The sequence below is a fragment of the Neltuma alba genome, unplaced genomic scaffold, assembly GCF_004799145.2.
Source record: "Neltuma alba isolate B1F8T4 unplaced genomic scaffold, ASM479914v2 tig00013378_pilon, whole genome shotgun sequence".
NCBI lineage: Eukaryota > Viridiplantae > Streptophyta > Magnoliopsida > Fabales > Fabaceae > Neltuma > Neltuma alba.
The window spans coordinates 1-10458 of record NW_021637640.1 but is presented as its reverse complement, the minus strand read 5'-3'; the positions used below and the strand labels follow the sequence as shown (position 1 = coordinate 10458).

General features: G+C 34.1%; 2 protein-coding genes across 4 annotated transcripts; one reads left to right on the top strand and one right to left on the bottom strand.

The window, feature by feature from the left end:
* Nucleotides 1-1257: 1257 nt before the first annotated feature.
* Nucleotides 1258-7077, top strand: LOC114736878 (probable N-acetylglucosaminyl-phosphatidylinositol de-N-acetylase). 3 transcript variants are annotated; one of them, XM_028924765.1, is made up of 11 exons: nt 1258-1522; nt 2155-2274; nt 2407-2467; nt 3227-3297; nt 4466-4530; nt 4762-4806; nt 4907-4987; nt 5125-5192; nt 6006-6054; nt 6145-6243; nt 6682-7077. In XM_028924765.1, the coding sequence occupies exons 2-11, from the start codon at nt 2166-2168 to the stop codon at nt 6799-6801; spliced, it is 768 nt and encodes a 255-aa protein (XP_028780598.1). In that variant the 5' UTR covers nt 1258-1522; nt 2155-2165; the 3' UTR covers nt 6802-7077. The 3 variants fall into 3 exon arrangements, with proteins under 3 accessions (XP_028780598.1, XP_028780597.1, XP_028780599.1); XM_028924764.1 differs by having other exon boundaries at nt 6145-6305; XM_028924766.1 differs by lacking the exons at nt 1258-1522; nt 2155-2274 and having other exon boundaries at nt 4452-4530; nt 6145-6305.
* A 481-nt stretch (nt 7078-7558) lies between these two features.
* On the bottom strand, nt 7559-9822 carry LOC114736875 (FAD-linked sulfhydryl oxidase ERV1-like). Its single transcript, XM_028924763.1, has 5 exons — nt 9775-9822; nt 9045-9122; nt 8819-8883; nt 8224-8301; nt 7559-7892 (listed from the first exon to the last, which is right to left on the bottom strand). Exons 3-5 carry the CDS (start codon nt 8881-8883, stop codon nt 7781-7783), a joined length of 255 nt encoding a protein of 84 aa, XP_028780596.1. The 5' UTR covers nt 9045-9122; nt 9775-9822; the 3' UTR covers nt 7559-7780.
* Between the last annotated feature and the right edge of the window lie 636 nt (nt 9823-10458).

The window sequence follows — 10458 nt, the reverse complement described above, 5'->3', positions numbered from 1 at the left end:
TGGTTAGCATTTTGTTCTTAAGGTTTAGTATATTAGAGTTTGTACAAATTTGAATTCTACTATTGTAAAAAAATTTGAAAAACATTTGGTATTAGAACCTACATTGGTTTAAATCTCACTTACCCAAAAACTACCAACTAAGATTAGAGCCATGTAATTCTAGATAGGGAAGTAAGAAATTATGCACAACAGGATCGTCAAACTTGGGTACTATGTAGTTTTTTTTTCCCCGGTCCTTATAAGAATTTGAACCCTATTTTTTTTTCTTTAGGATTGTATTTGATCCTTGTCCATCTTCAAATTTCTTTTGAATTCCTGGTCATACATATCATGATTGTCAATCCTAAAGAAAAATTCAAATGTTCTAATACTTGATTAACAATCTAACATGTAATTATTGTTTTCAAACTTGAAAAGTAAGCAGAATCTACACAAATAAATATATTGTTTTTGGATCATTAAGTTTTTTTTTAACCTCATGTGCTACCTATAATTATATAATCTTTACCTTTAAGATTCTGTTCATGTAAAAGTCTTGAAAAAATTGGAATGTGTAAATTCTTCTATCCAAATTAAAATATAAATAAGATAGATTATAATTTGCTAGATTTGGTCATAAGTTTTCATTTAACCTTATGTGCTACTTACAACTATATAAATGAGATGGGATGTGTAACCACTATTAGCCTCCACATTATTAATATTTTTTATAAAGTGTCAATCATTTAAACATCAAACTTAAGATATTTTTTTGAGATAAAAAAAATCTGAGATCTTTTTTGTATTTATGATAGAAATTAAAATAGAGTTATGATGGTTAATAATTTATTTATGAGATTTGGTATCAAAAGCCTTTACCTGACGAAATCACACTTCCTTCTAAAAAATAATTAGAACTCACACTTTAACTAAAAATAAATTAATTTTGATGCTCATTAGAATGATGAGTACCCCAAACTCATCATATGGACCATTCGGATTTAATTTGAATAATCCAGATTTAATTTTTAATTTTATTTTTAAATATAATTATTTTAATGAATATAAAATAAAAATAATATTGTCATTAAAATTTTTTTAAAAAATTTTTTTTATTTAAATATAAAAATAAAAAAATTAAATTTATACAATTTAAACATGATGAGCTTGGGTGTCCATCACTACCAGACCATTGAAACTCGTTTCCTTTGAAAAGACGTAAAAGTTCAATTACATGCTACTCCACAAAAACGACAAAAACCCAGTTAGAACTTTTGAGAGTAATTTCTCGTTTCTTCCTCGCTTCTCTTCCTCTTCGTCGCAGCCGTCCGGCGTTGTCCGTCCCTGTTGAACGTTTTACTACCCTCCTATCCTCCAGTTGCTCTGTCTGCGTGGCACTGCTTTTATTGTTTTCTCCTTCTGAGTCTACATGATTCTCTCGACCTAAAATCGCTGAAGTGGCTTCGTCTTCGTTTTTCTTAACTCCATCATTGGCCCACATTCTTCCAGCATCCCGTTGATCTACTCGAAGTTCGCCAGCTAGGTACCTCCTTTTCCATCTGCAGTAGCTACGAGATTCCTTTCTTTAATTATTCTGCCTCATTACTAAAGTAAATGAATTTAATTAGATGTTGAGCTCCTTGTGGCCGGATTGTGTGATACTCATGTGTCTGGTCTACATTATGCGTTTCTTTTGGGGTTTGGCTGGTTATATCTTGTTACCTTGTTTATTGATTGAATAGCTTCATGTTCTTTCCCCATAATGTATATGAACTTTCAGCACAAAAGGAAGAAGAAGAAGATTGAATAGTAGCAGCTTCAAGTTTATATATATTGTTCATCGATGGAATATATTTTGTTGATATATTCTTTTAATGGTTGGATATTGATTGAATATATCTCAGGTTTGTATTTATATGTATATATTTTTGATAATTATGAAATCATAATTGTATATATAAAATGTCATGTATAATTATATTTTATTAAACATTCTGCAAAGACATGTATAATAGGTAATATTTAAATCCCCCCTTTGTTGAACCGATCATAACCCTAAATTTTAATTTGTTACAGGTTACTTTTGGGCCAGATATAACATGTGTATTAGACAATGATAACTTGATAACTCAATTCCTTGAGCATTTGTTGTGAGTTTGTTCTTCATTCTTGCAGGGGCAATCTAGATGGCATGGATTCTGATAACTGGTTGTCTACTCTCTGTATGGGTAATTTCACTGTGCAAAGTTCTTCTTCTGGCGCATATGTGTAAAAGGAATTCTTTTAAGAAAAATGGTGCGTTCTTGTCCTAGGACTTGGGCTGTGTCTCTGTTAAATTTTTTTTTGTTTAATTATTTGTATGGTGAATTGCATCTCTGTTGGTCAATTTAATTTAAAGTTGTCATTTTCTCCCTCACTTGTAATCAGGTAAAGCTCTTCGAAAGAGAAATGTCTTGATAGTTATTGCGCACCCTGATGATGAGTCTATGTAAGTTTGCCATCATGATAATTCCTGCATTATTAATTCATTGTCATTGGGCAGTTGACCTCAAAGTAGCTGCTGATCATTGTATAACTTCAACTAACTTGTGGTTGCCAAAAGCTGCATCGATTTTGGTGCCTCTAAGCCAGCTGTTGTGTTAATGATTTCTATCTTTATCAATCACACAGTTATCACTAGTAGTATTTATTACGCCATCTGAAGTCTAGAAAGCATTTGGAAATTTTCTAAACAAGTCATTTGGAGCTGATGCATAAAAAATCTGAGTCAAATTCATGGGAACAACTATTTCATCCATCAAGAAAAGGTTTTGGGGAGCGAACTTTACTGTTAGATAAATTGTAGAGATTCTCTAAAGAAGAGAGAAAGAAGAGAGAGAAGGAAATTGAGAGGACAAAATTATGCCGAGAGGTTTGTATTACTTGATTAATTGAGCTGTTGTGCAAGGCCTTCTATAGTTACGCAGACACCAAACATATAACAGTTCATAACAGATAACTATTCCTAAACTAACCCAGCTTCTTAACTAACATCTAACAGAACTTTACTTGACTGTGGAATTGATTGATTCTTGAGTTCCCCTGTGAAACTTCATCTGTAACATAACAGTTCCCGCATGTCTGATGACTTCATATTTTTTCCCCCCACTAAACTTAGTTATTTCAATGCTTTGATCGTACCATATAGATTTTTGATTTTCCAAGGTATGGTTTCAAATTGTGCTGAAATTTTGCTTGGTTTCTGCAGGTTCTTCACTCCAACGATAAATTATCTGATTTCAAGGGGGCATTATATTTATATTTTATGCTTATCTATTGGTAATTTACTTGAACAATCTGCTTGGGCTCATAATTGGCAGAAGTCATCGGACATGCACCAGCCTTGATATATTTGCACACATGACTTTATTTCTAGTCTTTGTTTAGTCATCAGTGAATGTTCTTCAGTTTCCCATATGATGTTCTTTCTTGACATATTTGTTGTTTTCCTTTAAAAGAGTATCTTTATTGTTCCATATTTAGCAAGTTCGGCTACTGTCTTTACATAGTGAGGCTGATGACTATGCGGTGATGAGCATTATATACCACTCCACCTTTTGTTTATTTAGTCATGCAGATAGTATGTTTTGATTTGAAATACTGAACTTGTGTAACCAGATGGTTGTAAATGTACATATATATTCAGCAAACCTAAAGAAGATTAAAGAATTAAGAGGCTGGCTTTAGCAGGAAGACGTGCATAACTCATTTAGGTTCAAGTTGCTGCTGTTTGTGCATTTAAATATTCATTTTTATCTAGCATTGTCTTCTTCCTTTTGATTATTTGAAGATTCTCCACAAATAAAGCTTTAAGGTCAGAAATAGCATTTTGTGTATGCCATTCAGGGCTACAAAGTTGCAATTTACTAAAACGATTCAATCCTTTAAATTCACTCACCCAACATTCTAGTAGAATATTGAGTTGAAATTTTATGTCAAGTTGAAATAAGCTGTCGAAGGTTGGTTAAGTAGTAAGATTTGTTAGATGGTGGAAGTGTAACTGGATAAATATTCAACTGTAAGGGAAAAACTAGAGGCAGAAATTCCTGACGAGAAAAAGTTCAAGGATTAAATTAATGGGCGAAAGGAATTAAAATCTTCTAGAGGGTTCCAATATCCAAGAATGATGAAGAGGAGGAAGTTTCCAAAGCTACTCCAAGAATTTTGTCAATTTATTTAAGTTTTGCCTTGCATCAGCCCACCAGCAAACTTAGAATCCTATTCATCTCTGTCTATTGGGCTTTGGAAAGTTAGTAATTGGTAAGGAAAATCTAGCTTAGGGACCTAGGATACTAATTGATAAACATTTCCTTTTGTATCAAATTTCTGCTTGTTATCACAAAAACCAAGTTTGAATATGTGGTTTAGAGAAAGATAGACTTTCCTGTCTAGCCATTACGCAAGGGTGATGTCCATATTTCAATCCTTTATAGTTTTCTTGATGCAGGTGATGCAGATAATAGAGGAAGAATCAGAAAACGAGAGCTCTTTCAAGCTTGTGCAACCCTCAAGGTAACTTAAAATGTAGCTATTTTTTTATCTTGCCCCTGTCATAAAGCTGTTTCATATTTTTTTGTCTTGTAGAATTTTTAAGTGCGTATAACTTTCCAATTGTAAGGCAACATTCATTTGTTAGCCCTAGGCAACCATTTTTCAGTGTTCTTTTAAAACAGATTGGGGTAGAAGATGCCAGGCAATTTCACATGGCTGTTGTTTGTTTGGTATGTGAAATTTTGTATGTAGGTTCCGATGCAACAAGTGAAGGTTGTGGACCATCCCGATCTGCAGGTTCTAATCTAATAATTCTCTTGAGCTTAGTGAAAGTTGTATCACGTAAATTACTGTTAGTTCCATTCAAAGCCATTGTTTAATTCATTATCTTCGCTAGGATGGTTTTGGTAAAGTTTGGAACCACAAGTTGGTGGCAAATCTTGTCAAGGAAGAAATAGGCAAGTACAACATTGATATGGTAAGATAAGATGATGATTTTGAATGAACTTGTCAAAGTTGAATCTTTGCCTCCACGTTGTCATTACTGGGCGTGGGAACATATTTTTGGACTCATGAGCTTCTTTCTTGGCTTTTGCTTGTTTGCAATTTGCCCAGATTATCACTTTTGACAATTATGGTGTTTCCGGTCATTGTAATCATCGTGATGTGTACTATGGGGTGTGGTAAGTTTAACTCTTTCTTTTCTTAAAGAAAACTGAATTTGATCAATGATAACATAATCAAAACTGGAAAAAACTCGCAGATATACCCTCTGTTCAATATGAGATAATTTTAACATAAAAGGTGATGTAAGATTGTAATAAAAGGGGTATCGATTAGTTAGTTTAGTGAATTAGGTAGGGCTAGAGTTGATGAAAAAAGAACCAAAAAGCTCATTGTAATTTTTGAAATGATAAGAATTGAGTCTTTTTTCTCTGCTTCTCTCTCTGTCTCTCTGTCCCTTTCTTCTATTTCCCTCTCTTTCCCTCAATCTCTCTCTCTTTCCTACCCTTATTCTATAACAAAAGGTTTATAGAATTTGATATATCAATATGTGCCAGTTCTGATCTGTGGAACTCGTTGCTTTTCTTCTCACTCTTTGCCCTGCTAATGATAGACCCATTTTCAGATTGCTGTGCTAGTAGTGCTATTGTGGGGGAAGGACTAGATTTTCCTTCCTTATTTACAAATTACAGGACCTAATACTCATTTGGAAGCTCATTTTCTATTTCATATATCATTTTTCTCTCTGAATATTTGGAGGTAATAAAGTTCATAAATTCTCGTGAAGTTGCTGTGTGGGTTACCATCGTAGAAGTACTCGCCAATAGTACTTTAATGATCCATGGAAAGTACCAACGAGATGATAGGTCATCAGAATTTAGACATGAGGATGTGAATAGTAATCTATATATGAGATTAATGCGGTTGACTTGTCGAATTTTAATTTCCTTTCACTTGATACTTATCAATTCTCTTTTGTGTGGTCTAAGCAGCGAGTTATTATATGATATACCACACAGGGAAATTGAAGCCTGGGAGCTGGTATGTTTTCTGTTTACTTTTTTGATGGTGATTAGTTGTCTCTAAGACTTGTTCAATTTGACATGTTTGCTTGGCGCGCCATATTTTCAGGTTAGCACCAACATATTGCGCAAGTACATTGGACCTATTGATGTCTGGTTGTCCGTGTTTGTTGCTATGCTTCATTCAAATGAAACAATCCAGTTCTTGGTAAATGAGCATCCCTGTAGAAGCTTTCTTGCTATGGCCCAACACTCAAGTCAGTGGGTCTGGTATGCATGCTTTTACTTATTATCACCATAAAGCAGTACCCGTCTTTCTTTAGGAGTTTTCCTTCTTCAGTCTTTGTCCTTCCTCTTTGATCTTGGACCATCCTATAAATTATACACAGCTTCTATGACAATTGCGCGTAGATTGCCTTCTTGAGGTGTATTGTCCGACATGAAGGGTCTTGTTTGGGTTTGACTTGGCTTAGTTAATAAATATGTAAGTTTGAACATGTTAAACTTGTTTGGTTAAACAAGAAAAGCATGAGAGTTTTGAATGTTCAATAATTTAAATCACATAACTTTGTTTGGTAGAAAGTAGAAAAATTCATTTGTTTGAGTCATTGGAAACTGAAAACAATTGATGATTGCATTTCTGCAGGTTCCGCAAGTGTTTTGTAGCAATGTCGAGCTATACATATATGAACACACTCAGAAAGATCAAGTGAAGTTACTGCATATAAAATATCTTGTGTTGCTAGTGAAGCGAGCAGCTTTCTAATACATGCTTGATGCCCTTCTGTACAGCCAGCTTTATCACATGTTTCACATATTGGTTATGGAGGATATTAGTTCTATCCCTTTTATTGAGTTTTCACTTCTTTCCCGTGCTATTGCATGAACAGTAGTTTCCACCTGTACTAGTTTTTCTCCTGCTGATTTGGTCGTTAGAATCTTGTAACTAGATTATTGTTCTACAAAACTTGAATCTGAATGTTGAGAAAATGGGCATAGTTGCATCCATAGTAGCAGCTCCTGATGCTCTTACTAATTTACATCCACAGCATCTCTAATTTTACAATTTGTTTTTTTTTGCCAGATAATTTTATAATTTATGTTAGAATGACCTTTGACGTTTATAAAATTTGCCGTCACATTTAGTTATAAAACGACCTACACCAATCTTTATAAAGGTGATATGTAAGCGTAAGAAATATGGGAGAGAAATAGCATATCAAAAATTCAAAATGAAAACTTCGTTGTGGGGACGTATTTGTTTTCTTTAAAAGCTGTTGTAGTAGATGGAGTCTGAAAAGTAACTTACAATAGATTTCTTGAAGCTTTCATATTATATATTGGTAGATTGATACAAAGATTCAAAATGCAACGGGCATGGCTTCGAAGCAAACTTTAGAGAAAAGGATTGAATACTGAGCATCTCAACTGCTTTCATATAATAATTGGCGATAGACTTGACATTTTACAAGATATTGAATTGAATTAATTAATAAAGGGAAAATTATAATAAAATCTTTATAAAAAAAAAGTCCCAAAAATTACTATTTCCTATCTTAATACTTGTCATTACAAACTGTTTAGGTTATTATTAAAAAAATTTAATAATTATTTTCCTTCTTTAGAATCTTATTATAATTCTCCTACTAATAAAAGTATAAAACCAAGATAGTCTCATGAAACATGTCAATAAAATAACATTTTTGTCCCATTTGTACATCAAACAATTTTGGATTCCAGCTCGTTTAATCTCCATCAAAACCTGTACTTCCAAGAACTTCACAGGCATTCTTCTCGCACTCCAGTTTGCCCCATCTTGCATCCACTCGTTCGCAGGGAAATATCGGTTTGCCGAGGCTGTGATAATACCAAGAACGTAACAGCTCAGATGTTCAAGTTCTATAACCAATGCTAGATCACTTGAATTCTCTTTGCAGCTCAACATCGCGTTTTGAATTCCTTCAAAACCGAGTTGTTTGATGTGACCAATGGCTTAAAATTACAGGCGGGATTGACCTTACAACTTCTTACTTATCAGGGAGCTTTTATGTTACTAAGTTATAAGGCTATTGACTGATGTGACAAAATTTTGAGACACAGATCAGGGAGCTTAAACAGGTGAAGCCGAAAGAGGAGTCTCTGTTTTAGTGACACAATGAACAATAACATCTTTAAAATACAAGCTTACCTTCTATTAACAACGTTGTGCACATGACATAACCATTGGGAAAACTCAGCTTGAGATCCAGCCTGTACTGGATTTGCCCTGCTTAACATACAAAAGAACACATAATATGTATACACAGAATGGAATAATAGCAAATAATCATGTTGATTAAAAGCAAAAGAAAATTAGCTTATTTTCGTATTTTGGCCAGCAGATTATGTTCAAAACCTTGAAGAGATGCCAAGGAATCCCTCAAATGATGTCAAAAGGGTTATTTTTTTCAGTTCAATTTTACACCAGTCAAGGTTCACGAAGTGAAATTTTCAAACATGCCACTGCATGGTTGATGCTTGATGTTAAAATCATTTGTGGACCGTCAAAATAGCTACAGAAGCTCCTTAATTGCTTGTCACAGGCTTTCAGAAACAGATCCATGAGCGGATAACAGCTTCCAAGTGAAAAAAGACTAAGATGGTTCAGACTTCAGAAGAAGTAAGATGTGGGGCTATCCCCTTGTAATCAAAGACATTGATCTGTATATGCTGAGTGAAAATGCTCACTTACCCATTTCTAGTTAGTAATTATCATATAATGTTCCAAACGAAAAATAATATACCTTAAAACTTCTTTAAAGTGATCTGCGCATTCCTTGCAAGGGTACATTCGAGATAAGATTCCCATCTACACCCCAAACACAACCCGTTGGTTCAATAAGAAGATTGTGATGCACCACAGCTAATATGCTTTTAAGTTACCCGTGAAGGGAGTCAGCTGGATGCAAAGGGAATTATGATATATAACTACAGTTTAACGAGGACAGGCATCGGAGGAAAATACCATACCAGTTCTTTTACATCCTTCTTTTGTTGCCTTGTAGGATTATCTGGATACTGAGAAAAGAGACCACGTTGTTGAGAAGTCTAAACATTTCCAGACATCAGAGCACATATAGTTCAACCATATGGAATTATGGGGGGAAAACAAAAGCATGTAGCAAAATTTAAAGCAATAAAAGCTAGTCCTTTGCTAAGAGCAGGCTGTTGTCTTGCAGGTTCGGCCAGAGTAGACGATGTTCAATAAGAAGCTACAGATGCAAGAAACGATAAGATAGTGAATATGTAGTTTAAAGCAAGCAACAAAGGAGAAAACCAATCCATTATTTTAAGCATAATATATGGTTGTTATAATACAGGGAAACAAACAATTCCAAGATAGTCAGACAAAATTTCAGTCATTCATAAAAGACTGAACCAGGAAGAGAAACAGCTTCCAGTATTGTTGCTTTCTGGCGAAATGTCGAGATATATTCTGTCAAGGATTTATTACAACGAAGCACAGCTTCCCAATTACGAGGCAGAAAGTGCAATTAGTTATAGGAACATTTCAAATGAAGCAAGACAGCCAAAAGGGGAGGAAAATAAACACTAGTACATTGGTCTTCTTCTCACACACAAAATAATTTAATTTTAATATGATGAGCGACAAAAATTTAGTAAACACAAAAAGATAAAACATAATAGTTAGAAACATAAATGCAAATTGAAGCATAAAAAAAGCAATTGGAGTGACAACCTGAGCAGCAAGAGTATGAAGAAAAGTCCAAGTAGCCCTTCCAAGCTCCTCTTAGTCACTGGTGTAGCAGCAGATTTTATCTGTAGAAGCAAATGATAAAAAGTAGAGCGATCACTACCCCCCTTGTATGCACAAAAATACACTCTACGTGGAAATGAAAGAAGATACATTGCCCATCTGAATCTGAATTTTTAATCACTTTTTGTTTTTTTCTTAATCAGTAAATGCTTCATATGATTATGAAAAGTAGTCCCTCACATGAACTCCAATATATATATTAGACGAAGAGAAATCTGAGAACACACAAATTGTACTTCAAGTATATGAATTCAGACACAACTTCTCATAGATCGGCTATTGGATAAACCTTTTGTTAATAAAAATCCATAAGACGCATCATTTATTTTGTGAGAAAATAAATAGGAAAGAGTAAAAGGCAGTAAATGGAAGACTAACTACTCTCGTTTTTGTATCCAAGAACCAATGTAAATTCAGTCAACAGCATACTGAACCAAGGGACGAGGAGAACTATTTCAACTCAGTGCATGACCAGCATTATAATAGTAAGGCGAAGTTTCTCGCAAATAACCCATGAACTAACAAATTAAAGCAACTTTGGATACGACCTATCCCCTGTATATCTTGCCTAGTTGCAAAATGGAATTGTTTTGAAAGAAAAGAGTG

What these genes read in the sequence shown, in the direction of transcription:
- LOC114736878 (XM_028924764.1), top strand. Translation starts at nt 2,166, where the DNA reads ATGGCATGGATTCTGATAACTGGTTGTCTACTCTCTGTATGGGTAATT. An exon ending in TATTTTATGCTTATCTATTG is followed by an intron (nt 3,298 to 4,465) that starts GTAATTTACTTG and finishes TTCTTGATGCAG; the next exon opens with GTGATGCAGATAATAGAGGA. An exon ending in TGGACCATCCCGATCTGCAG is followed by an intron (nt 4,807 to 4,906) that starts GTTCTAATCTAA and finishes TATCTTCGCTAG; the next exon opens with GATGGTTTTGGTAAAGTTTG.
- LOC114736875 (XM_028924763.1), bottom strand. Translation starts at nt 8,883, where the DNA reads ATGGGAATCTTATCTCGAATGTACCCTTGCAAGGAATGCGCAGATCAC. An exon ending in CACTTTAAAGAAGTTTTAAG is followed by an intron (nt 8,302 to 8,818) that starts GTATATTATTTT and finishes TATGTTAAGCAG; the next exon opens with GGCAAATCCAGTACAGGCTG. An exon ending in CACAACGTTGTTAATAGAAG is followed by an intron (nt 7,893 to 8,223) that starts GTAAGCTTGTAT and finishes GTATTATCACAG; the next exon opens with CCTCGGCAAACCGATATTTC.